The 22,818-nt window shown below is 37.1% G+C and overlaps 1 protein-coding gene across 6 annotated transcripts in view; it reads right to left on the bottom strand.

The window, feature by feature from the left end:
• ABCB11 (ATP binding cassette subfamily B member 11) overlaps positions 1 to 22,818 on the bottom strand; it is a 115,121-nt gene that overhangs the window by 10,335 nt on the left and 81,968 nt on the right. For 5 of the 6 annotated variants that reach the window (XR_013518892.1, XM_035304612.3, XM_008998757.5 and 2 more), the window contains 8 exons: positions 21,032 to 21,136; positions 20,780 to 20,941; positions 12,412 to 12,615; positions 10,207 to 10,448; positions 7,766 to 7,922; positions 6,417 to 6,614; positions 2,952 to 3,158; positions 512 to 658 (listed from right to left, as the gene is read on the bottom strand). Coding sequence is in view for 5 of the 6 variants with exons in the window: in XM_035304612.3 (XP_035160503.1) it covers positions 512 to 658; positions 2,952 to 3,158; positions 6,417 to 6,614; positions 7,766 to 7,922; positions 10,207 to 10,448; positions 12,412 to 12,615; positions 20,780 to 20,941; positions 21,032 to 21,136 (1,422 nt within the window). In the remaining variant the exon portion in view is untranslated. The other variant, XM_078327449.1, reaches the window with a different exon arrangement.

Below are 22,818 nucleotides of genomic sequence, written 5' to 3'. Positions count from 1 at the left end.
CAGTGGCTGTTCCTGATGACTGCTCTTCATTGAGGACATTTTAGCTCTTTCCAAAATCGAATCCTGATTTTCAAGGCGTTAATTATACATTTCAAATTTCATAATTGTGTTTTGCTCAATTGCATATTCTTTCATGCAAACCACACATCACATATCACCTCTTATTTTGTTTTGTATGTGGCCTACCTTCTCTGACACATAGCTTTAGAACTATAAAATATTTATAAGATAATCTAGATTATGTTACTTTATTTAAGAAAGGTGATAATTTGCCTTTGAAAAAAAAGTCACTTAGCCTAAAGAATCTTAAAAACAATTCATATTTTAAAGGTAAAATATTTTATTTGACTCAATCTTATATTAAATCATTTGTCTTTTGGTTTTACAATGTATTGCCAATTTTTACTGTTAATAAATCAGAAAATTGAAACTGGTGCCATTTTATAAGCACAGATTTTACAGCAAAAGACTCATTTATAATGATCTAAAACTTTAGAAAATCAATACTTACCTTTTCACTTTCTGTGTCTAAGGCAGAAGTGGCTTCGTCGAGTAGCAAGATTTTAGGATCTCGTACAATGGCCCGAGCAATAGCAATGCGCTGTTTCTCCCCTCTAGAGAGTTGAGACCCCTGGGACCCAACATTAGTTTCATATTTCTGAAAAGGTATGGTAAGTTTGAGAAATAGAAACAGTTATTGCTCCTGTACTGTACAGAGCTCATGTCAAGGTCTCCTCTGTCATTTAAATTATTTGTTTGTGGAACTAGGGAATAGTGAGTGAGTCCTCCTATAGGATGTCAAATCCACTTAGGAATGTAAGAAAAATGTGGAATTTGTGACTTTTGGTGTGGGACGCAAGGGGATTTTATTCCTCATTTCTGCATTTCTTTTAGGTTTATATTTTCAATCTCCTTCTCCCGGTTTCCAGGTAAGAGTCCATATATGAGACCCTCCTTGATTTGAGACTCTCTGATTCTAGACTCCTATCTGGAAAAATCCTTCCAAGATGGACTAATCCCAAGAATGGAAATGTCTTTTACAATATCTTCTGGTCCGTTGCTGTATTAGGGAGGTGGCATTCTGGAACACAGGCCTTGGTTAGAAGCTCCACTCTGCTGCTTACTAGCTTGTGTTCCTGAACAAATTATTTAAATTTGTTTGAGCTGCACAGTCATCTGAAAGGTGCAGCATTAACACTTACTGCACATATTTATTGTGAGTTTTAGATAAAATGAGGAAGAAAAATCACTCATACCCTACATGCCTGAATAAAAATTAGTAAACATGCATCGAAGTGTTTACCTCTATTAGCACATAGAGGTATTGTGCTAATTGTTCTAGTTAGGTTATCATATAATATTCACAGAAACCATACCCACCCTATGTTTCAGATTACAAAACTTAGGCAAACAAAAGGTGGGAGGACGAGTAACAAGCAGTGAAAGTGAAATCTGAATCCAGGTGAAAGTGAATCTGTCTGTTTTCTGAGTCCTTGCCTTGACCACCGCTCTTCCCTGCCTTCCACAACAGGAGCCGTTTCCTACCTCTGCTTCCCTTGCCTCCTGATGAATGCTCCACTAAGCCAGGTGAGACCCACGAAAACCTATGTTGTCTTTGTGGAGACAAACTGCTCAGAGAAGGGTTCCATAGGCAAGTCTGTATGAGGACAATGTTGTAAACCAGCTCCATGCCAGTGCTTTACCCAAAATGAGTAGGTACTCAGTAAGGGTTTGTGGGATAAATGAATCTTCCAGGAAACACACCAGCTTTGCTTTGGAGCTCTGGATGCAGCAAATAGTAATTTCCATGTGCTTATAGGTTGGGCTACCAGGTAAGAACCAGAGCAAGAGCCTAACACTTAGGAGACTTTGTGAAAAGAGCAAACAAAAAGCCCTCCACAAACACCATAAAATTTATAAACATAATCACTTTTAATGAAAAACAATTTTCCCAGGAATATTTTTTAAAAGTAAGTAGAGAAGGTTAAGGTTTCCATGTTTTAATTTTTCTTGTGATCAAAACAAAGAGGGACTTTTGGTAGATGGAAAAATGCAGTAAATATTGTGCAAAATCTGGACTTGACTCTGGGAAAGTGAGAGACACCAAGGCAGATGCAAGGTACCCACCATACATGGTACACACTGCCAAGTAATGAAATAATGATGATGGCAGTAAAAACAGCAGCAGCGTTCTTTGTGTGTGGTTTGTTTTTCATTTTAACATTATTTTCTTGCACTTTGCAGATGGAACAGACAATCTCAGAAAGGATAATTGTCCCAAAGTTACAAAGCTAGTAAGTGTCAAAGCTTGGATTCAAGCCCGGGTCAGCTCCAAATTTCAGGCTTTCCCCAGTATGCCAACTAAAGCTCAATGTACAAAAAAAAAAAATAAATAAACAGAAATAGCATCCATTGCATTGGGCAATACAATACTTTCCAAAATTAAAGAGTACGTTGATGTAGAATATTTATTTTACTTAAAAAACTAAGACAGTCTGGGGGCACTGGGAGATAAATTATGTAGCCTTTGACCTTCTTGAGAAATATTCAGATTGAATATTTCTTATCAGAAATGCTTGGGACCAGGAGTGTTTCAGATTTTGGAATAACTGCATATAAGGAGATATCTTGGGGCAGGACTCAAGTTTAACCACAAAATTCATGTTTCCTATCCACTGCATACACATCGCCCAAAAGCAAATTCCTATAATATTTTAAATAATTTTGTACAAGAAACAAAGTTTTGACTGCATTTTGACTGTGACCCCACCACATGAAGTCAGGTGTGAAATTTTCCACCTGTGGAATCATGTTGGCACTCAAAAGTCTTTGAATTTTGGAACATTTTTGATTTGGGATTTTCAGATTAGGGATGCTCAACCTGTCCACTCTGGCCCTTCTACATCTCCCCATCCTTGTCCCCATAGGGAGTGGCTCTGACTTTTACTCACCTCTGGGAGTGACATGACAAAGTCATGCAGCTGAGCCTGTTTTGCAGCTGCTATGACTCTTTCCATGGGAATTTCTTTGGTGTTGTCTCCATACTTGATATTGTCCATTATGCTACAGGCAAACAAGACTGGTTCCTGGGAAACAATTCCAATGTTCGAGCGGAGGAACTGAACATTTACTTTTTTACTGTCATGCCCATCTATCATCTGCCAATAGAGGAGATGACAAGTCATTCAGTTTTAGAATTCCAGCAGTGAGGACAGTTCATATTCTAGCATTAGGTGTTAGGCAGGACATTTGATTTGCTTAACAGATAACAATCCTAAGGCTAAAATTACAGATTAACTATGTTGCCTTTGACCTCTGGATGTAACGTCTATCAGGAGTGGTGTCCATGTTAACACTGATCAGACTATGATCACATTTATTTCCTCAACTCTGGCTCCATGGATAAAACAAATGAGAAAGATGCTCAGGTATTCAGGTAAGAAACAACTTTCCCTTATTTTGATGCAGCACACTCTCTACAATCTACAGGATTGCCCTATTTTGAGACTTATGAGTTATGGAAAGGATTTTTCTCTGTGAAGCTATTGGGCAATACAAAGGTCAAACCTGTTTTCTTGATTTTACTAATGCAGTTATCTCTGGATAACTAACAAAACCAAGTAAAAAGGAATACATTTATTCACTTGGTCAATCAACAAACATATATTTGAACTGCCTTCCACAAAGCACCATCCTTAGCATGTCTGCTACATAAAGAAAATATAATCTGTTTCCTAGGAATTCACAATCTAGTTAGGCAGTTAAGTCCAGGTGTTGAATATCTACCACATGAGCTGGTTTACTAAAGAGTCCTAGAATGTTAAAGGTACAGTATATGTCTAACATACTACTATAAAGTATTTGGCCCTATTATTTCAGAAAAAAATTGTGATAAATGTTATGAACAGATTATATTTAAGATAATTTCTAACTAATGGAAAAAGCAAACACTTATTAGAAAAAATATAAGGCATTTCTCAATAACAATTAGCCCTGGCTTATATTGCTCTACTTATTTTTCATAGCATTTAATGCAAACCATATTTAATAATTAAACACTGGGGCTGTTTGCTCATTCTTCTAAATGTGCTACATAGTAAGCTCCTGGGAGACAGATGACATGCTTCATGTTTCTTAGAATCTCCCACAGGGCCTAATGCAGTAACAGGAACCTCACAGGTATCCAACTAATGTTGAAAATATTGAATGCCTGTTTTCGGTAGCTTCCTTAAGGGCAAAGAGGACTTTGAAAAAAAAATTATAAAAAGTGATAGATAGGTTTCATCATTAAAATGTTTGTAGAAACATTTTATAATAATATAACAAAATAGACTGTGCCTATGAAATGTAAGAAGTCATAATGATTTCCTTATTGGCCTTGCTTTCTACCTGTGACTAGAACATTCAATGGGCATATTCAGAGAAATAGACTTAATATACATGTTAATGTTGGAAGTAAAATCTGAGGGATTCCAGTACCCGTATCTTGCATAGTTCACAGTCTATGATGGCTGTAGGCATGACAGAGCTCATTTTGGAAAACCGAATCTTCTGTCTTACTGGGATTATACCTCTGCTTACAATGGGCTTTCTAGATTCCTTAGTTACCAAATACTTTCAAACAAATTAAAATCTTTATACCTCAACCTAATAATAGAAGGGATTATAAATTACAGGTAATCAATGCTTGGTCCTTATTTTTATAACTTCCTGGATTCTGTCAATGTCTATTTGCTTGTTTCCTTGCTTTGCTTTATGCAAGGAAATCTTTAGTTGCCTCTTTCAAGTTTTTCTCAGCATTTCTCTTCATAACATTATCTGTCCTCATTACACTAAAGATTATAGTATTCAGGAAAATCAGAAAGACCACTTTCAAAGTATTAGGATTAAACCACGAATCAAGTATGGAGCAAAATAAAACATTTTCAGACCCATATCTCTGAACTATTTCTTAGAAAACTGCTCGTGGATGAACTCCAACAAGAGTGTGAAAACTATGAAAAAGGAAGGCATGGGAACTACAAAATAATGGATCTAATCCAAGAAGATATTGCAGAGAACTCACAGGAGACTCAACAGGCAAAGGCTGCAAGTAATAGACATGAGGGGATAGGTGGCCGGATAGAGACATTAGAAGAGCACAAAGATTTCCATAAAGACAAAAAATGCAAGAAAAAAGAAAGCCTTTCAGAAAAATAATCAAGAAAAAAATATCATGCACTGTACCTCACTATGTTACTGTGGGATAAACAATATTAACATAATCATTAAGAAAGCTGTCAGTTGATTTTCAACTTTTAGAATCAACCGAGAGTGAAAGCAGGAAAGATAACGCTATAAACAGAATGTGCTTTGAATTCCTGATAAAAGTGCAGATAGAACTTGAGAGGTGAAAGAAGGGAGTACGAGGTGAAAATAAAGGTAGGATTGCTAACATTTTTATTTTAGAAGGTGAGAATTAAAGAGGAACTATCTACAGGTGGTGGAAGAGCAGCGGAAGCAGATCAGAAGTTTATAAAATTATAAATGGAAGGCCTGAAAAAATGATATAACTATTTGGGAGGAGGTAGGTAAAAGGAAGGAGTGGTGAGAGTAAGTAGATTTATATCTCTTGAGAATAAATCACAGAGAGTCTAAATTTGTTAAATCTTAAAATAGCATGAGCATACTATTTAAAGATATAAAAGTAATCAATGGGAGATCAAAAAACATCAAGTGGTCAAAATAGTTGCCTTTGAGCAGAGAAATGTGGCGTGGGGGAGTGTAAGCATAAAGCAGGGGGGTGGCTTTTTATTATAAACCTTTATTATTTGATTTTGTGACCTTCTGCATATATCACTTTTAAAGAAAGAAAAAAAGGACAGAAAAGAGAAAGAAATGTTATGAAAAATAAGTACCAAAGCTATTGACTGAAATTTCAAATATCCTTGCCAAAGGTTTATGGCTTTCAATTTAAGTTCATTGTATTATTTAGACTTCAGCTTCTTGAACAAGGATTGTCTTAGATCTTTTCATGCTAAGTCTCCTTTCTTGTTCATTTATCATTATTTCCCTTATCACCCCCGCTTTTTCCATTCCTGGTCATTAGTTTCCTGATTAGTCTGCACTTTCTGCTCCATTTGCATGTAAGCGAAGGCTTCTATTAAATACACTCATCTCCAGCTTTGCAGTGTGCCCAGTTTTCTTTGCCGAACTGGTCAGCAGGCCATCTGGAACTGGGGAAAATCTGACATTAGAAATTATGAGGTAGAATCAGGTGAAGCAGCAAACCACTGGGACTGGAAAATATGCATGGGGTAAGTGCCTTAGGCAAGCATTTTAAAGTGAGTCTGGGAAAGCAGAAACTAGAAGCCCACTTTTAGGGGTTTGAAATATTCTGCAGAAAGGAGAATTCTCAAAAAGATTGTGTGGCTTACCACCTTCCCTTGATCAGGATCATAGAAACGTTCCAACAGCTGAATGCTGGTGCTTTTCCCACATCCACTGCTCCCAACAAACGCCAGTGTCTGCCCTGGACTAATCGACACTGAGAGACCATTCAGAACTTGCATGTCAGGTCGAGAAGGATATGTAAATTTACAGTCAACAAAGTCAATCTTCCCCTGGAAGTTGTCCTGGGGATGGGAGAATCAAAATTAGAGATGCTCTTACTGGAGCCTAGAATATTAAAACGTACCTAACTCTGAGTTTAAAATCCCTGCTTGAGATATCTTCAAACCATGCTGCCAAAGTACAAAGTATAAAGACAGCAACTTAATAAAAGGATATCCCATTCCCTATTCTGGGAGGTATAGTATAAAGGGAGGCTTGGGCAATAAAATTAAAGACATATCACTCCCTCTCTTCCCAGTCTAACCTATGGAGATTTTCTTGCCATCCATTCTTGACATTCTGAATAGAATAGAATAGCTGAAAGATATTATATCACAGAAGCCAGTAACTGTCCAAACCCTATAGCTTTGTTCCCCAAACTACTCAAAATAATAATATTACACTTAAAATGACCTAGAGAAAAAGTTACCTGAGGTCTGTACTGCAAAGGTGAATACTTCTATTGTACTTTGATGTGCTTAAAACTCTCTAACTTATAAACTCTAGAAGTAGATAGACATTTAATAGACGACAGAAACCTTACTGTTACTGAACTGAAGGAGAAATTTTACCAATTTAGAAAGATTTCAGAATTTAACTTAGCTTTACGAGTGTCTATTTGCTTTTGCTTTCTTGAATATATTAAATTTTTCAAAAAAATAGGTAGAGAAGATTTAAAAATACCTATCTATCAACGAGAAGAACAGATATTTTGTTGAGACTGAATTAATTTTCTGGATATCCACATAAGCTAAAATTTGAATCAAGATGAACATGAATTAAATCCATGTGATTGGACAGGAAGAATTGATTTTTCTGCATTCCGTATCAGAACATCAATAGAAAACACAGTGGTTAGGTAGATCTCAAAGGACAACTGGCTTCATTCATTCAGGAACTAAGCGTATTTTATATTACACAGAATTTAGCATTCATTGAATGTCATTGCCTTGTTCAAATGCCAGCTTTAGGAATAATTTTTGATGCTAATTTACTTTATTCCTTTGTATTTACAAATCTGTCTATCCACTCTGAGTACATATGAATGCAGCCATATAAAGCAAGAATTAAAAAGCTAAGTGGTATTGTATGGCCATCCCTAATGGCTATCCTGCACACACACACACACACACACACACACACACACACACCCCTACCCCTCATCAATACTTACCCATTTTTCACCTGCACTATTGTATACACTGATTGGCGGTTGTCGGTCCAGGAGTTGAAAAAAGCGTGCCGCTGATATTTTAGCTTTGGCATAACTTGGGGTGTAAGAGGAGGCTCTCCCAAGAGCTGTTGCACTCAGTACAACTGCAGAGATCACCCTGCAACCAGACAGACACACAGGCAGAGACAGGGGAGGTGTGGTTGGTGTGATGGGCTGGGAGGCAGAAGTTTGGGGCTCTAGCCCTGGTTCTGCTAGGAAAGGACCACATAGCCTTAAGCAAGTCACTTCAGACTTGTCTGGGAATGGAGAGGGTGGCCTTTAAGAGATTAGCAGTTTTCAAACTGTGTTCTATGAAAAAGGGCTTAGAAGAGGACTGAACAAGCACGATGGGAGAGAGCAGACCTCCAAACCTTTATTCAACCACAATAGCGTCTTTTAAGAAAATTGTTTGGGGGGGAAAAAGACTTCTGAAAAACTTTCTTTAAAAGAAAGCAGGCTTGAAAGATCACCAGATTGAGCTGGTTTTTCTATAATGCTAACTTTTTTTTGAATCTATGATAGGTATATAAAAGATAATTGGTAATATAAGCATCAATTCTGTGCCAGGTATGTATATAATTTATTATTCAGAGAGCAAGACAGATGCAATCGCCTGTCTCCTTCTACTTGTCTTAGCCTCTAACTATATTCTACATGTACTTAATTAGTGAAAGAGTGAGTGAAGGAATAAATGAATGATAAATATGATGAGAGATTACTTCGTTGCTATACAGACTATGATGTGAGTAGTAGCCCCCAAAGCTGTTCACTTGCACTGCCATGCACAGAGGGTCTGCCTGGGATGGGGAAACGAATAACGGATGTGTCTTTGTGGGTCACACTGCTTGGTTCATAAGCAGGAATTGTTTGAGGCCAGAACTGCAAATCCTGGAACATCTCTAGGATCCCAGTTTAAAGCCTAAGGGAGTGAAAAACACTTGAAATTAAATGAAAAATGGTGGAAGATGACCTTCCAATTTTTAAAATGAAGCCAGAAATTGGGAGTTTTCTGTAATCCCAGATTTGTTTTTTGTTTTGTTTTGTTTTTGAGATGGAGTCTCACTCTGTCACCCAGGCTGGAGTGCAGTGGCATGGTCTTGGCTCACTGCAACCTCTGCCTCCTGGGTTCAAGTGGTTTTCCTGTCTCAGCCTCCCTAGTAGCTAGTATTACAGGCGTACACCACCATACCCAGCTAATTTTTCTATTTTTGTAGAGATGAGGTTTTGTCATGTTGGCCAGGCTGATCTCAAACTCCTGACCTCAAGTGATCTGCCCGCCTCAGCCTCCCAAAGTGCTGGGATTACAGGCGTGTACCACTGCACCCTGCCTGTAGTCCCAGATTTTTACATGTTGGCAAAAAGTTCTCTTAAAACCATAATATAAACTAAATAAAAACAAGCCAGCGGTTTGTGTTTTCTAATTTAGGTTAGTAAAAATATGCAAAGATTTAGAAATAAGAGATTTCCTAGGCTGGATGGGTATGGTGGAGTGGGAGAGAAGTGCCAAAAGAGACATCAGGTGAGAAGGCAGGACTCATGGCTAGAGAAGGAAACCCAAGAACAGATCCCTATAGGATCACGTTTCCTAATGCCCTCCAAACCTGTCTCGGACCATCTCCACCCTTACTCACTACTGTCCACCATATACATGTGTGCATCGTTTCCCAGTACCCTGACACCCTCAGGCTTTCACCTCTGGAAATGTGAGAAATTGGACTCAAAGCTAATCTTATTTGAAAAGCAGGATTTGGCTACACAAATGGAACATCATTCACCTGTATGGCCTACGCTGTCTCTGCCTAGGAGGAGTCAGCTGGGACCGTGCCCTCTTTGCAAGAGAGGAGTAGAGTTCAAATAAAACAGTTCTCTGTGAAGCATCTTAGCCAAGGCCTCCAGATTTTCTCAGCATTAACATGTATGGCAGATTGTTTAGAAACAATGATCACATTCATTCACACTATCATGCATCCCTTTGCAATATGACTTTTTTCCTCCTCTCATCAAAAAGTGGATTCTACCTTTTTCTGTTCCTTAAATCTGGGCTTGATAGTATGATTTTCTTTGGACTCTTTGTGTGGAGAGACTTGAAAAGGACTTGAACAGTGGAGCTTGCCCTCTTCTGTGGCACTTGGAAATCTGAGGCCATAATATGAAGAAAAGAAGCTCACCTGTTAGGCCATGTGGAGACAAGTATACACAGAAGCCTGACCGAGTCAGCCCAGATCAGAAGAACCACCGCCATGACCCACAGAAGCTTGAGAAATAATTGTAAACCATCCCAAGCTATTGTAAGACGCCAAGCTTGGGATGGTTTGTTAAGCAGCAAAAAAGCTAACTGATAGAACCAGGCTATTCCTTCCCTGAGTGTTGATGTTTTCTCTCTGTGGGCTGATATTCCTCACCTGAACACGTAGCTGAAATGGAGTCCCTCGTTGGGGATTAAGTAACCCCCATAGCGGTAGGAAGCAGAATTTGCAATAAACACAATGCTCTGGGAAAAGGCAAAGCAGAATCCATAAACATTGGCTTTCTGAATAGCTGTCTTGAGCGGCTTCTCCAGCTCCCTCTCAAGTGCTTCAATGAACCGCCTCTGCTTTCCAATTCCAGCAACAGTGCGGATGTTACTGAGGGCTTCACTTGTAATCTGAAGATTGAAAAAGAATCTTAGGAATACAAGGGCAGAAATAACGCCTTTCATGACATTTCAATGGCTGCATGATTAGTTGGTGCAAATGGCAGAAGGTGGCACAAATCAGAGATGGACGCATGATCTGGGAATACAAAGAAGTGGCTGGAGGTCAACCCTACTGGACCACGTGACAATTTTTCAGTTATATTCAAGTTTCCCTGAATTCTAACACAGCATGGATTTGTTGCCTCTATTTGTAGTGGAAGAGAGAAGGAAAATAAAGGTACACACAGCCATTTTTGAAAGCTTTTTAGCTTATTTGCTAATTCATTTGAAATGTGTAAAATGGTATCTTTAAATTTCGACTGAGACAAAAGATTAATCATATATATTTAAAATATGAGATTATATTTTCTTAAAAAATTAATCTGGCCAAATATTATAGAACTTAGTGTTAGTGGTAAACAAAACTAATTAAATTTATTTGCAAATTATGTTTTAGGAAAAATGAGTATTTCTACCTCCAGTGGTAAAACAACAATTTTTTTCCTTAACATTAGAACATGTTTAGTTTGTATATATTTAGGGGGTATGAGTGCAGATTTCTTACAAGCACATATTGTGTAGTGGGGACGTCTGGGCTTTTAGTGTACCCATCACTCCAGTAATGAATTTCATACACAGTAGGTCACTTTTCAACCCTTGCCCCCTCCCACCCTCCCTCCTTGTGGTTTTTATTGTCTATTATTCCACTCTGTGTGTCCATCTGTACCCTCTAACATAACTTAAAATAGGTAGAAATTGTATCTTTTAGTCTATGCTATGAATTTATATTTGTTCTAACCCACACATTAGGGCAAGTAATCTCACTCTTTCTAAATTAGGGTCCTACCCTTAGAAGGCAGAAGGTAGGCCTCTTTGTTCCATTAAGGTAACAAGTCCTTTTGGCTTCTGCCTACTTGAGCAGAGTTCACATCCCCTCTTTTAAAAGAGACAGAATCAAGGCTATTGTGAATTTGTTAAAAGAGTGAGTATGTGTATGTATGTGTGATTTCTTTCTTTATTTTTGTTGTTGTTGTTTCTGTTTTTTGAGACGGAGTTTCGCTCTTGTTACCCAGGCTGGAGTGCAATGGCGCGATCTCGGCTCACCGCAACCGCCGCCTCCTGGGTTCAGGCAATTCTCCTGCCTCAGCCTCCTGAGTAGCTGGGATTACAGGCACGCACCACCGTGCCCAGCTGATTTTTTTTTTTGTATTTCTAGTAGAGATGGGGTTTCACCATGTTGACCAGGATGGTCTCCATCTCTTGACCTTGTGATCCACCCGCCTCGGCCTCCCAAAGTGCTGGGATTACAGGCGTGAGCCACCACGCCCAGCCTGTGTGATTTCTCATACTTGATAAGCATTTATGCCACCATCCCTCATTTCCCCGCTGAGGACAAGATATTAATTAGAACACACTTTAAAATGTGTAGCTAAAACCTAAGTGTATCCAAAACCTAAACTGCATCTCATAAGTCTAGTTGGGAAAGACACTTGCCCCAAGCCTGGGGACTCTAAAGTGTGAAGAGAAAAGACATGTGTCATCAAAACGATCATAGCTCCTCTTTGTGTGGACAGCATGGCTCAGGGAAACCATTAAATTGCAAAAGTCTCACAGTCAGAAAACTGAACTATCCACCCCTGCAAGTGAGAGCACACCAAAGTGGAATGTGGAACGAATCACTATGCAAGAGGAAACTGAACCTGCCATCCTCTGTTCACCCCACTATATCTCCACGCCTGCTCCAACGCAGAGCCTCGGAGCTTTATTGACTCAGCCTTTGGGCCAGGCATACATGCAAAGGGTAGCAGAAAGTTCTTAAGTGCGCCTGTCTGTGGGCTGACAGCTTCCTAAATCTCTTCATACTATTCATTTTTAAGTTTGTCAGACAGCTACTCAGCCATGAGGAGTGGGAAAAACAGAACTTCAACATTACCTGTCCCACCATCTCCAGGGCCTGCTTATCTCGAGAGGCAAATCCTGTCAACATCTTGGTCTGTGCAGCTCCTGATAAAGCCAAGAAGGGGAAGAAGCACAAGATGACCAGGCTCAGCTTCCAGCTAAAGGAGAAGGCAATGATCATGGCCACAGTGACGTTAGTGAAGGAATTGACCATCATCCCGATCTGAGAGCCGGCGGCCTGCAAACCAAAAGTAATCAACCCATCTCAGACATACAATCTCTTTTACCAACTGTCATTATACAAAAAGGGCAGATCTTTTATAAAATTGTGATAAAACATATATAACAATATATATCATTTTAACCATTCTGAAGTGTACAGTTCAGTGGCATTTCACTGTGTTGTGTAACCATCACACATCTATACCTAAAGCTTTTAAAAATCATGTCCAACAAAAACGTTGCATCCATTAAACAATAACCTCCCTTTCTCCTCTCTCCCCCAAGCTCTTGGTGACTTCTACTGTAACTCTCTGTCTGTGTGAATTTGCCTTCCCTACGTACCTCATAGAAGTAGAATCATACAACCGTTTTCTTTCTGTGTCTGGCTTATTTTGCTAAACATAATGTTTTTTAAGCTTCAACCATGTTGCAGCAGGTATTAAAATTTCATTCCTTTTTATTTTTGTTTTTTGTTTATTTTGAGACAAAGTCTCACTCTGTCACTCAGGCTGGAGGGCAGTGGCATAATTATGGCTCACTGTAGCCTTGACCTACTGGGCTCAAGCAATCCTCCTGTCTCAGCATCCTAAGTAGCTGGGACCACAGATACATGCCACTATACCTGCTAATTTTTTAATTTTAGTAGAGATGAGGTCTCACTATGTTGCCCAGGATGGTCTCAAACTCCTGAGCTCAAGTGATCCTCCCACCTCGGCCTCCCATAGTGCTGGGACTACAGGCATGAGCCATCACACCTAGCTTCATTCCTTTTTAAAACAGAATAATATTCCATTGTATGTATATATCACATTTTGTTTATCCATTCATCCATTGACAGACACTTGGGTTATTTCCAGCTTTTGGCTATTGGGAATAATGCTGCTATGAACATGGGTGTATAAGCACCATTCAAGTCTTTGCTTTCAATTCTTTTGGATATAGATCTAGGAGAGGAATTGCTGGATCATATGGTAGTCATCTGTTCAATAAGTTCTTTTAAAAGATGAGCTCCCTTTAACATATCTGAAAGCTAGATTAATAAAAAGTTACTTTATTCATAGATTATTGGAACTTTATTTATTGACTAATCTCATTTCAAGAGTGTCAGAGCTAGAGCAGTCTGTCTGAGGTTAATACAGCCCTAAACATGCGCTACACATGTCAGGTGCTGATGCATTTGGCTTGCTTAAAGATATCCAGTCAGTAGGCTTATAATAATATGACTTATTCAATGAAAATTAATCCTTGCTCTATAATTATATTTTTGCAGTTGATATAAGACTGTTACAAGATACCACTTTGATTCTCATTGAACTTAGCCTATTTATCGGTATAAAGTTACATGCTGCTGTAATACACAGCTATTTAGTCAATGCAGATGGACAACAAAATTGATTCAGTCCCAATAGAGATGGAGAACGGACCACTGTGGTAATTATATCTATACTAATCAGAGTACCCGATGGTTCCAAATCTTCGTTTCAGTTGCAGCTAGGTAGATATGACCAAAGCTTAGTGCACCCTGAAGAAAATACTTGGGTGAGGACAATGACGTCACTTCTTTTTAAAATTGTAGAAACATATTATTATTTAAGACAAAAAATGTAAAACCACCAAAGGTAAGCTGTTGGTAACCATTAGGTGCTAAGGCAGTGTTATTCAGGAATACTTTGCATCTTTATACTGAATTGAAGACACAAATGGGATATAAAATTGTGTCCCAAAGCATTCCCATGTGTTAGTGCTAACTTCCTTGGAGACTAAGAGGCTAAATCAAGAATTTCTCATTTGTACACCCATGCTCATAGCAGCATTATTCATAACAGCCAAAAGGTAGAAACAACCTGAATGTCCACTGAGAGGTGAATAAAGAAAACATGATACATCTATAAAATAAACATCCATAAAAAGGAATATAGCTCTGACACATACTACAGCATAGAGAAACTTCAAAAACATTGTTAGGCGAAATAAGCCAGACATAAAAGGACAAATTCATATGATTCCACTTAGATGAGGTGTACAGAGTAGTCAGATTCATAGACACAGAAAGTAGAATGATGGTTGCTGGGGGCTGAGGGGAGGGAGAGCAGGATGGGTAGCTACCATTTTAAGGGTACAGAATTTCTGTTTGGAATAGTAAAAAATTTCTAGAGATGAATAGTGGTGATAGTTGCACAACAATGTAAATGTACTTAATGCCACTCAGCCTGTACACTTAAAGATAAAGTAGTAAATTTTCCATTACAAATGTTCTACCACAATTTTTTTTAAAAAAGAATTTTTGGTTGGCAAGGACTGTCAGGCATTACAGAGTACTTGAAAAGCAACTTTGCAGTTCTTTGGAATGTCATTATTATTATTACTATTACTGTTTACATTTTATTCAACTAGTATTGTTTTTAAAAAATTAAAAATAACATAGCCTAAGATACAAACAAAACATAGGTACATATTTTACATATATTAATTTTTTCTTTACAAAAAGCGCTCATACTGTACATATTACTTTGTACTTTGACTTTTTTCACTTATCATTGTTACATAACTATCCTTCCAGATCAATATATAGAACACTTTAAAAAGTAGCTGTATAATATTCCTTAGTATAAATGTATCATAATTGATTCAACTATTTTCCTGTTGATGGATATTTGGGTAGTTTCCAGGGAATTTTATTAATTTTTTGTTAATATAAAATTTTTAAATATTAAATTCAAAATTTAATGAATCTAAAAAATGATAAATATCCCTTCACACACATTCTTACACAATAGGAGAGAATTTACTCATGAGAATTCTGGTCAAAGAGTATATGAATTTTTAAAAAAAGAATTTCTGGTTGGCAAGGATGGTCAGATATTACAGAATACTTGAAAAGCAACTTTAAAGTTTTACTCTCCAAAACACGTGCTTGCTATTATTTACTATTACTCTCTAGAAAACATTGAAAAACTTTGTACATTGTACAAGAGTGTCAGTTATTTCCCATCCTCATGAATATTCATGATGGTTTTAGGAACTCTACACATAATAGGGTAATATTTGGGATATTAATCTTTATTATAAATGTTTTTCTAGTTTATCATTTGCTTATACAAAAGTTTTAAATTTATGAAGTCCAACAAGTTTACTTTGTAGTTTTGAGTTTTTGTCTTACTTGAGAGAATTCCCTCTATTTCCACTCTTATTTCTCAATAAGCTTTAGCTAATAAGAAAATTAAATGAGTATAAACATGAAAAAAGAAGAGATAAAATGATATTTTTTGCTTTGCAGATACTGTGATTTTTACAAATTGAAGTTATGTGGCAACTCTGAATATGCAGAGCAATTCTATCGGTGCCATTTTTCCAACAGTATATGTTCACTTTATATTTCTGCATCACATTTTGGTAATTCTCACTATATTAAAATTTTCTCATTATTACATCTATTGTGGTGACCTGTGATCAGTAATCTTTGACATTTTAGTGTAATTGTTTTAGAGCAATATGTACCACGCCCATATAAGACTGAAAATTCATTCAATGTGTTTGTTCTGACTGCTCCACTGACTGGCCATTCTCTCTCTCTCTCTCTCTCTCTCTCTCTCTCTCTCTTTCTCTCTCTCTCCCCCCCCCCCCCCACTACAGACCTCCCTATTACCTGAGACACAATAATATTGAAACTGGACCAATTAATAACCCCACACTGGTCTCTAAGTGTTCAAGTGAAATAAATAATCATATATCTCTCACTTTAAATCAAAAACTAGAAACGACTAAGCTCAGTGAGGAAGGCATGTCAAAAAGGCTGAGATAGGCTAAAAGTTAGGCCTTATCCACTGAACTGGTAACTGTGAATGCAAAAAGAACAAAAAACAAAAAAGTTCTTAAAGGAAATTAAAAGTGCAATTCCAGTGAACATACAAATGATAAGAAAGTGAAGTGAACCAGCTTTATCACTGATATGCTGATATGAAGAACATTTGAGTGGTCTGGAGACAAGATCAAACCCACTACAACATTCTTTATGCCAAACCTAATCCAGAACAAGGCCCTAACTCTCTTCAATCCTAGCAAGGCTGAGAGAAGTGAGTAACCTTCGGAAGAAAAGTTGGTTCACGAGGTTTAAGAAAAATGTGTCTCTACAATGTAAAAGTGCAAGAAGCAGTGGCAGCGCTAATGTAGAAGCTGCTGTGAGTTCTCCAGAAGTCCTAGCTGAAATCATTGAAGAAGGTGGCTACACTAAATAACAGGTTTTCCACGTTGACAAAACAGCTTTCTGTTGGAGGAAGATGCCATCCAGGACTTTCATATCTAGAGAGGAAAAGTCAATGCCTGACTTCAAACTTAGGAAAAACAGTCTGACTCTCTTGTTAAGGGTTAATGCAGCTGATGACTTTAAATTGCGGCTAACCATTCCAAAAATTCTAGGCCCCTACGAGGTATGTTAGATTGACTCTGACTATGCACTATAAATAGAATAGTAGAGCCTAGATGATAGCACATCTGTTGAAAACACAGTTTTAAAAAAATATTTTAAGCCCACTGTTGACACCTACTGCTCAGGAAAAAATCTACCTTTCAAAAATATTAGGGCTCATTGACAGTGCACCTAGTCACCCAGCGCTCTGATGGAGATGTGCAAGGAGATAAATGTTGTGCCTGTTAACACAACGTGAATTCTGCAGCCCATGGATCGGGGAGTAATTTTGACTTTGAAGTCTTTTTATTTAAGAAGTACGTTTTACAAGGCTACATCTGCAATAGTGATTCCTCCACGGGAACTAGGCAAAGTAAACTGAAAACCTTCTGGAAAGGATTCCCCATTCTAGATGCCATTAAGAAAATTCATGATTCATGGGAGGAGGTCAGAATATCCACATAAATAGGGGCTTGAAAGAAGTTGATTCCAACCCTCATGGATGACGCTGAGGGTTCAAGATTTCCAAGGGAGTAACTGCAGAGGTTATAAAAATAGCAAGATAACTAGAATCAGAAGTGGAGTCTGAAGATGTGCTGCATTAAATTGCTGCAATCTCATGATAAAACTTGAATGGATAAGCAGTTGCTTCTTATGGATGAGCAAAGGGGTTTCTTGAGAGGAAATCTACCCCTGGTGAGAATGCTATGAACACTGTTGGAAAGCTTACAAAGGAGTTAGAATATTACATAAACTTAGTTGATAACGTAGTTGATAGCGTTTGAGAGAACTGAATCCAATTTTGAAAGATTCTACTGTGGGTAAAATACTATCAATCAGCATTCACCTGCTACGGAGAAATCTTTCATGAAAGGAAGAGTCAATTAATGAGGCAAACTTCATAGTTGTCTTCTGAGACTTGGCACTCTAGCTTTCAGCAGCCACCACCGTGATCAGTCAGTTGCCATTAATAAATTAAGAAATGTACATTGTTTAATTTTTAGACAAAATGCTATTATTGCATAGTTAGTAGAATACAGTATAGTGTAAACACAACTTTTATATACACCAGGAAGCCAAAGAATTCGTGTGACAGGTTTTATTGCAATATTCTCTTTATTGTGTTGCTCTGAAGCCAAACCTGCAACATCTCAGAGCTATGTCTGGCATTTGATTATATATCTAGAAAACCCAGTAGACTATATTACATTTTTTAAATTATAATTTATAAGAGAGCTTAGAAAGTCCTTAAGATAAATATACAAAAACTAATAGCTTTCATCTCAACTTACAACATTCATTTACAGATACAAGTGAGAAAAACATCTCATTCAAAATACATGAGAAAAATACATGAGAAAAAGTGGGGACATATTAATATCACTATAAATCTTGCTAAAAACTAGAGTCTTGTTTGTATGTTTCTCAGGAAGATTTAGTATCCCCACAATAGCAACCCTAATGTGTGTTTATGTGTGTATATGAATTCAACCAGAATCAAAATGAATTTTTTTAAAGAAATCAACATGAGTATAAAGTACATTAGAATAATTAACATCCGGTAATAAATAAGACAATTTTGAAGAGGAAAAATTAGTATGCAGAGATTTGCCTTACCAGATATTTAAAATGTATTGTTATAAGAATTAAAACAACAAGTACAAAACAAATAAAAAGAATGAATAAGACCTACTATTTGATAGCATGATGGGTGACTATAGTCAATAATTTAATTGTACATTTAAAAATAACTAAAAGAGTGTAATCAGATTGTAACACAAAGGATAAATGCTTGAGGGAATGGATACCCCATTCTTTATAATGTGCTTATTTTACATTACATGCTTGTATCCAAACATCTTATGTACCCGATAAATATACAAACCTACTATGTATCTTTCTACAAAAATTAAACAAAAATTCAAGTTTAAAGAATTAAAACAATAGAGTTTTAGACAGACTAAGTCAAATCGATCAATTCAAAGAATAGAGAATGCCCAGATAGTTTCAAGAATATATGGGAACTTAACATTCACAATGGGAGGAAAGATTTCAAACCAGTGGAAAATAAAATTTTAAATAATCTATATTTAAAAATTTTTTTTGGAGTATTTTCTATCCAGCTTCCCTAAAACAAAGCCAAATCTACCTAATCTACCTCACACCAATCTTAAGATAAATTTGACCTGGGTAGAAATCTTATTTTTAAAACAACAACAAAAGTATTAGAAAAATTCTGGGAATTTCCTCTTTTTGAAAAGATAAGTGTTTATAAGATAATTAGATGATATTCTCTGAATTCTAGGGATAGTAAATAACCTTCAAAAGCTCCTTGTAGATTGAAAGACAAGAAAATAGAAGAGAAGATTATAACTTATTTATTAAGCGTGAGTTCAAGAGTAAGGGGAATAGACTATAATACTCCAATGATGAGAGCGAAATTGGAACAAACTTCTTTAAGCAGTAGTGTAATGCGTATCAAAATCTTCCAAAGTGATTATATGCTGATTCAGTGATTACATTTTGAGTACTAAGAAGATAATTGAAGATGTGGCAAGCTCAATGTAAAATGATATAAATTTCTTATAAAGAGGAAAAAACCTGGGGAGAAAACATAACCAGAGAATCCTTTAAGACATGACAGTACATGAGAATGATGTATTATACAGTCATTAAAAATCTATTGTAGAAGAATACATAATGATGAAAATATGTTCATCTCAGATTATTTTAGGGGAAAAAGAAAGACTGCAACACATACATAGAGTGTAACCTGAAGTCTGTGGGAAACACATGTACTTACAGGAAAAGCCTAGATGAATTGAAAGTGAATTATTTATAGGGATTCCCCCTGAGTAAGAGGATTCTATGTTCCATTGAAATTCTGCCATATCATTTTTGATTAAACAGCCTGGGAGTTGAGATGTTCTACAGTACAGCACTATCAGTCCAGTGAGTTTTTTTTCTTCCAAGAGCCTCACAGACCATAGTAAACTTTTAAAATTGTACTTAAAATTTTTTCCCCTTTTTTTGTTTTTTAGAGAACTTGTTAACATATCCTTTTTTTTTTCTTTTAGGTTCAGGTTTCTAAAGATTTTTGTCATAGAAAGTGGGTAGAGATGTTGGAAAGGAAATTTGGCACTCTTCACTTTAATCTAAACACCTGGTTTTATAAAGGTCTAGCCTTCTCTTACACACGTGTGTAAGTCCCTTGAACAAGGCTGTGGGTTTTGAGGTTTATACACCACAGCTCTGTTTACCTTAATCAGAAAGTCAGCTTTTTGACACCTGCAAGATTCTAGATAAAAATTGTTTCTTTCCCTCAGTTTTCTGACTGGGCTCCTGAAGAGGCTGCCCAGGATGACAACTCCTCTGTTCCTGAGGTTAAACCACAGCCTGGGGTCCTGTGTGAGTAAGGAGCCTTCCCTGCCCCTCGCCTCCAACCTCTAGAGGATGCTATTGAGTCTTGATGAAGCTGAGCCTCTGGGCCTGAAAACAGTTTCAGAAATGAGTATCAGGAAAGCTAGACTCCGAGGAAATCCAAAACCTTGACAGATTTTGGTGCATGTCATACCGTGATTCTGGGCACTGCCTAGGAGACACAGTGCTTTAGCTGCTGTTGCCAGTGTTAGAAGTGGTAGAAAAGGTGGCTTGAGGATATCCCAATCCCACTAGGTCCTGTTCCATAGGAAACATGCAGGTGATTGTCAGAATGCTCTAAGGAAAGAATGCCAATACCAGTTAATATACTTCTATTTCCCCTCCTATAGCTTACCCCTTGGACTTGGGAAGAATCTGTAGCAAGTCTTGTTGTCAGTGCTCCAGGGCTATTTCTCAGGTCATCAAACCAGCCAATGTCTTGCCCCAACATTGCCCTGAAACCAAATTTACGTAGCCTTTTTGTTAGGAGCTCCCCAGATTTAGCAAAGGCATATCCCTAAAACATGAATAAGGAGATTTTAGAGACATGTTAATGAGAAAAAAGGAAAAATAACAAAATCGCTTACTGAAAAATAACATTTCTTACCTGTAGAAACTGAGTGAAAAGAGATACACAGCCCATTGCTACAAAAAGTAGGCACACACCGTTGATCTGTGACCTTTGTTCCTCTTTATCAGGAAGTGCAAAAGTCTTGGAAAGATAGTAAGCAAGAAAGTAACTTTATTATTAGAAACAAAAGAAAAATAAAATACATTTAAATGTTTAAAATGGATTTTTCTTGCCATGTCATTTCCAAATTTATAAAATGTACAACACCAAGAGTGAACGCTAATGTAAGCTGTGGATCTGGCTGATAATGATGTATCAATGCATGTTCATCAATTGTAGCAGATGTATCATTCTGGTGGGAGATGTTGATAATAAGACTTGTGTGGGAGCAGGGGTTATGAGAAATCTCTGTATCTTCCTCTAACTTTACTGTGAATCTAAAAGTTCTCTAAAAAATAAAGTCTTTTAAATAATGGTTTCACTTTAGACATGCTAGTAATTAAACCAAAGTTAGCTAAGAATATGATGATGATGCCCCGCTGTGGGGTGGAAAACCTGGCGAATGAAAACCCATGGTGATGACTAACAGAATTTTTGTCTTGTTTCTTTGCCTTTTAGGCAATCGTGTTGGTTTTTCATTGACAGAGATGAAAAGGATGATAAAATGACTTGAATCATTTAAGTAATAATGCTGAGAAAGAAGGAGGAAAAGAAGGAAGGGAAGAAGGAAGAAAGTAAGCAAAGAGGGAGGGAATGCAAGAGGGAGTCAGAAAGGAAAGGGGGAAGCTAGGAAAGAAGGAAGGAAGGGAGGGAGGGAAGGAAAGAGGAAATTGAGATCTGGAAATGTTATCTGGGACAAAACTCAAAGTAATATTAACATTTTGACCTATGTTTTTCTCAATTACTAGAGGAAAGAAAAGATGACTTTCACTCACGTAATTTGCCAGTTAATTAGTTTTATAGAATATACATCATTTAAAAAAGAAACTATCAAAGCATTGACTGTCATTGTCTTAGGAGAGAAAAAAAAATCATTCATCGGATATTGAGGTTGTTGTATCTAAATCACCAGAAGCTGAAACATTTCCCCACTCCCTAAAAAACTATAGCAACTGTTAGGGAGAGTTTTTAGTCTATAAACTGCACTCAAACATATTCTGAATTTACAGATATTTGTTCAAGTAACTGATTGAGGATCTTGTTGCAATATGAAAAATAAAAGAACATACTCCAATGACATTGCCTTGTGATGAAATGGATTTTGAACATAACAGAACCTTTGTTATTCAGACCAGGTGAAGTAACTAGAAAGTTGAGAAGAAGTATGCACTAGAGAGCTATACAATACATCTTTATTCATTTTCCTGAATTAATTTGAGTCATTAAAACAGTGTCAACAAACAGTTGCTCAAAGGAAACCATTTATTCAAAAATATTTACTAAGTACCTACTATTTGCCAGATAACTCTCCTTGGAAACAATATGTACTACTCCATTAACAAATCCTTTTTTTGTAAAGCAAAAGTAACCTGTTCAAATTATCACAAATTACAAAGTGGGTAGGAGGGGTTCTAAATTAACGAGATTTTACTGTTTGTAGAAAAAAGGGCCTTCATGGTGCTTAGTATTGGTTAAAGTAGGTTCAGAACACAGCACAGTAATTCTTCCCAGCATAAAACTTTATGGCACCACATAACCAGAAATTCAGTTAACCAAAGTTGAAGGTTTGGGTGTTTCCAATTCTCTCCCTTTCTTCACTTACCACAAGGGGGCGATGTGAAAACTACAGTGGTGGCTGAGGCCCTCCTTACGCAATGGACTTG

This window comes from Callithrix jacchus, chromosome 6 (assembly GCF_049354715.1).
Source record: "Callithrix jacchus isolate 240 chromosome 6, calJac240_pri, whole genome shotgun sequence".
In the NCBI taxonomy this organism is placed as follows: domain Eukaryota; kingdom Metazoa; phylum Chordata; class Mammalia; order Primates; family Cebidae; genus Callithrix; species Callithrix jacchus.
The sequence above is the reverse complement of the archived record's forward strand: the minus strand, read 5'-3'. Positions and strand labels throughout refer to the sequence as shown.